The sequence below is a fragment of the Olea europaea genome, unplaced genomic scaffold, assembly GCF_002742605.1.
Source record: "Olea europaea var. sylvestris unplaced genomic scaffold, O_europaea_v1 scaffold6072, whole genome shotgun sequence".
NCBI lineage: Eukaryota > Viridiplantae > Streptophyta > Magnoliopsida > Lamiales > Oleaceae > Olea > Olea europaea.
The window spans coordinates 1-2,878 of NW_019264422.1; the positions used below are offsets into that span (position 1 = coordinate 1).

Here is a 2,878-nt window from a genome sequence, read left to right on the forward strand (position 1 = left end):
GGTCAATCATATAATACTTTTAATTGCAACTTATTTATCAGGAACTGCAGCTTGAATAAAATTTACATCAATCTTAAAGAAATGCATGTCACATAATATAGACCTTGGTGTCCAGTAGTTAATCGCCTTCTGGCATTACCTTGTTTTTGGTCAGTCAATATGATTCGTTGAATGTAACACCTGGAACTTATGGCCAAGAGATGCAGCATGAATAAAATTTACATCAAACTAAGAGATGTTTGTATCACATAATATTGACCTTGGTTTCCCTCTGGCATATCCTGTTTTTTTCAGTTGTATTCAAAATCACTATTTAATTTGTTGTAACTCTGCCATTTTATGCTTGTCAAAGGTTAAATTTCTGGTTTCCTTATTGTTGTTTGTTCTGCAGTTACATGCCTGTTTCTGGATTCCAAGGTGTCCTTTCAGGGTTCTTAGTCGGAATCAAGCAGATATTACCTGATCAAGACCTATCATTGTTGAAAATAAAGGCAAAAGTATGAACTTTTGGTACTTTAGAGTTTTTATTGCTGCTCCGTCATGTCATAAATTATTAATTTACGTTCTAAACTCCAAGGACCTATCGCTTACATTTTCTCATTGTTGCTTATTCAACTATTTCAGTGGTTGCCTTCGCTTGCACTACTGGTGTCCATCATTATAAGCTTTTTCACCACAGAATCGGCATCTTATCTTCCCACCATGATATTTGGTACCTATATAGGTTGGATTTACCTCAGATATTGGCAAAGAAAGCCAGAAACAAAACGAAGAGGCGATCCAAGTGATGAATTTGCCTTCTCTACCTTTTTCCCTGAATTTTGCAGGTAATTTACTTCTTTTTTATATTTTGTTTTTATTAAAATTTTCTGCCCATCGCCTTTCATGTCTCCATTTCAACATTCATCTTTGTTGATGGTGTTTAGGCCGGTTATTAATCCACTTGCGACGATATTTGAGCGGATGCTTTGTGGAAGACGATCTGAAATGTCAGACGAGTCTGGGGGCTATACTTTAGGAAGCACCACATTGCCTGGTTCTGATCCCATTGAAGCATCTAGGAGGAGGTAATTTTTCTGTTTAATTTTCAAGGAACATACATTACTCACTAATATACATTTAAATATTTAGAACAAGATTGTTCAAAATTATTTACGAGGCTACACAGCATGAAGTTACTAAAAATGCTTCTGGCTGGGGGTATAATGACGTGGCTACTATGAAGTTAGGAACATTTGAACTTTTTCAGGGGGAGATCATGAATCTTATTGTTCTTAATCATCTTCATAGATTTATTAATCGTAGCTATGAAATAGTGTAATTGGATTTGGTGACGCTAATATTTGAGTATCTAGATTTTATTTTTTATTTTTTTTGTCATTTGTCTTGGAAAAATGATTCTACAGCAAGAGTATGAACTTTTTTATGCTAGTTGTTTTCTTTGCTTATGGTTGCTTTTTTCAGAAATCTTTTGAATGTCCAATGCCTTCCTTCTCGATTTTGAGATAGAATAGTAGATAGTGAGAAATTCCAATGGATGAGATTCAAATTATGGTGGGAGCCATTAGCCTTTATCTACTCATTGACAAAGTGCTGGAAAAACTAAAGTTATGACAAAAAGAGAGTAAAACTAAGAAATATTAGGGATTTGGAGAATAATTTAAGGAATTCCCTATAATTCGAATGAAGAAAGAATCGGTTACTTAGGAAACTCGAACCATGAAGTAGATTGGATGATGCGGTTGAGAGAAGAGTGCCGTGTTGAGTGCTTCAATGTTGGTTTTCTGCAAAATGATCTGGTATTTGACAGATTGGTTTCCATCTCTAAATAAGGGTTGTGGACTCTTGTAGACCTTTTGGACCTTATGTTTTCTTACATGAATGTGCCGCCCCCTGGATTACAAATCAATTTATTAATTAATAAAATAAAAAAAAAAGAAAAGAAAAATGGAATGAGCATCGGATGATCAGAACTATGATCAGACCAGTTAACTGTCGTGTTTTATAGCATTTGAAGCTCAATGTAATAGATGGAGTCATTTTAGGGCTAACATGCAAACTATTGCTCTACAAAATAAAAATTGACAATATACTTCCAGAGGAATTGATGAAAGACCCTGACATGTAGAAGTATGAAATTATTTGAAGTTTCTACTTATGAAAATTATGAACTTCCATCACACAGATGATGATTGTAGAAAAAGTTGAATCATGGAATTTACATGAGAAAGCTATAATTAGTGAAACTAGTAATTTGGAACTTCTGTTCCAATATTATCTATTGGGAGTGGACTGTTGAAGTTCCTGTTATTGTGTCATCCATGATTATGGATAAGTAGCTTGGCAAATGTCGATGATCTTACATTTGCAGTCATAGAATGTGGACTTATCCATGGATTCATTTTTAATTCTCCATGCTAGTTGATTTTAATTTAATCTGAAACATGCCATAGTAATGCAATCTGAGAATGGAGAACTGTTCCTTGTGTCTCAAAACTGCCCTGCACGTCGAACTTGTATCAAAAGTGAGTACATTATTGTAGCTATAAAATGGATTTAAAAGGTCGATAGCTGCAAGATGTATATATTAACTTCATCTATTGTATTGCGTTGTTGTCCTTGCAAAATTGCAGGGAAAGAGGTGCTCGAGCACTAGAAGAAAGATTGGCAGCTGAGAGACTTGCTGCCACAGGAAGGGCAGACAAGACAGAAGAAAACGCCACTGAGAATGTGTAGAAGCTCTTGTATTGCAAATTTTATATGCTCAACTTACCAGTTCCATGCTCTGTTACAAGTCTCTGCACCATTTGTTCATATATACGATTGAATTCAAAGGGAATTTTGGCATATGGTGATCATCATGCTCTTTATCTCGATA

General features: G+C 35.0%; 1 protein-coding gene across 1 annotated transcript; it reads left to right on the top strand.

The window, feature by feature from the left end:
- The first annotated feature begins 364 nt into the window (after positions 1 to 364).
- Positions 365 to 2,858, top strand: LOC111389668 (rhomboid-like protein 19). Its single transcript, XM_023014609.1, has 4 exons — positions 365 to 497; positions 625 to 827; positions 927 to 1,067; positions 2,634 to 2,858. Exons 1-4 carry the CDS (start codon positions 396 to 398, stop codon positions 2,734 to 2,736), a joined length of 549 nt encoding a protein of 182 aa, XP_022870377.1. The 5' UTR covers positions 365 to 395; the 3' UTR covers positions 2,737 to 2,858.
- The last annotated feature ends 20 nt before the right edge of the window (positions 2,859 to 2,878 follow it).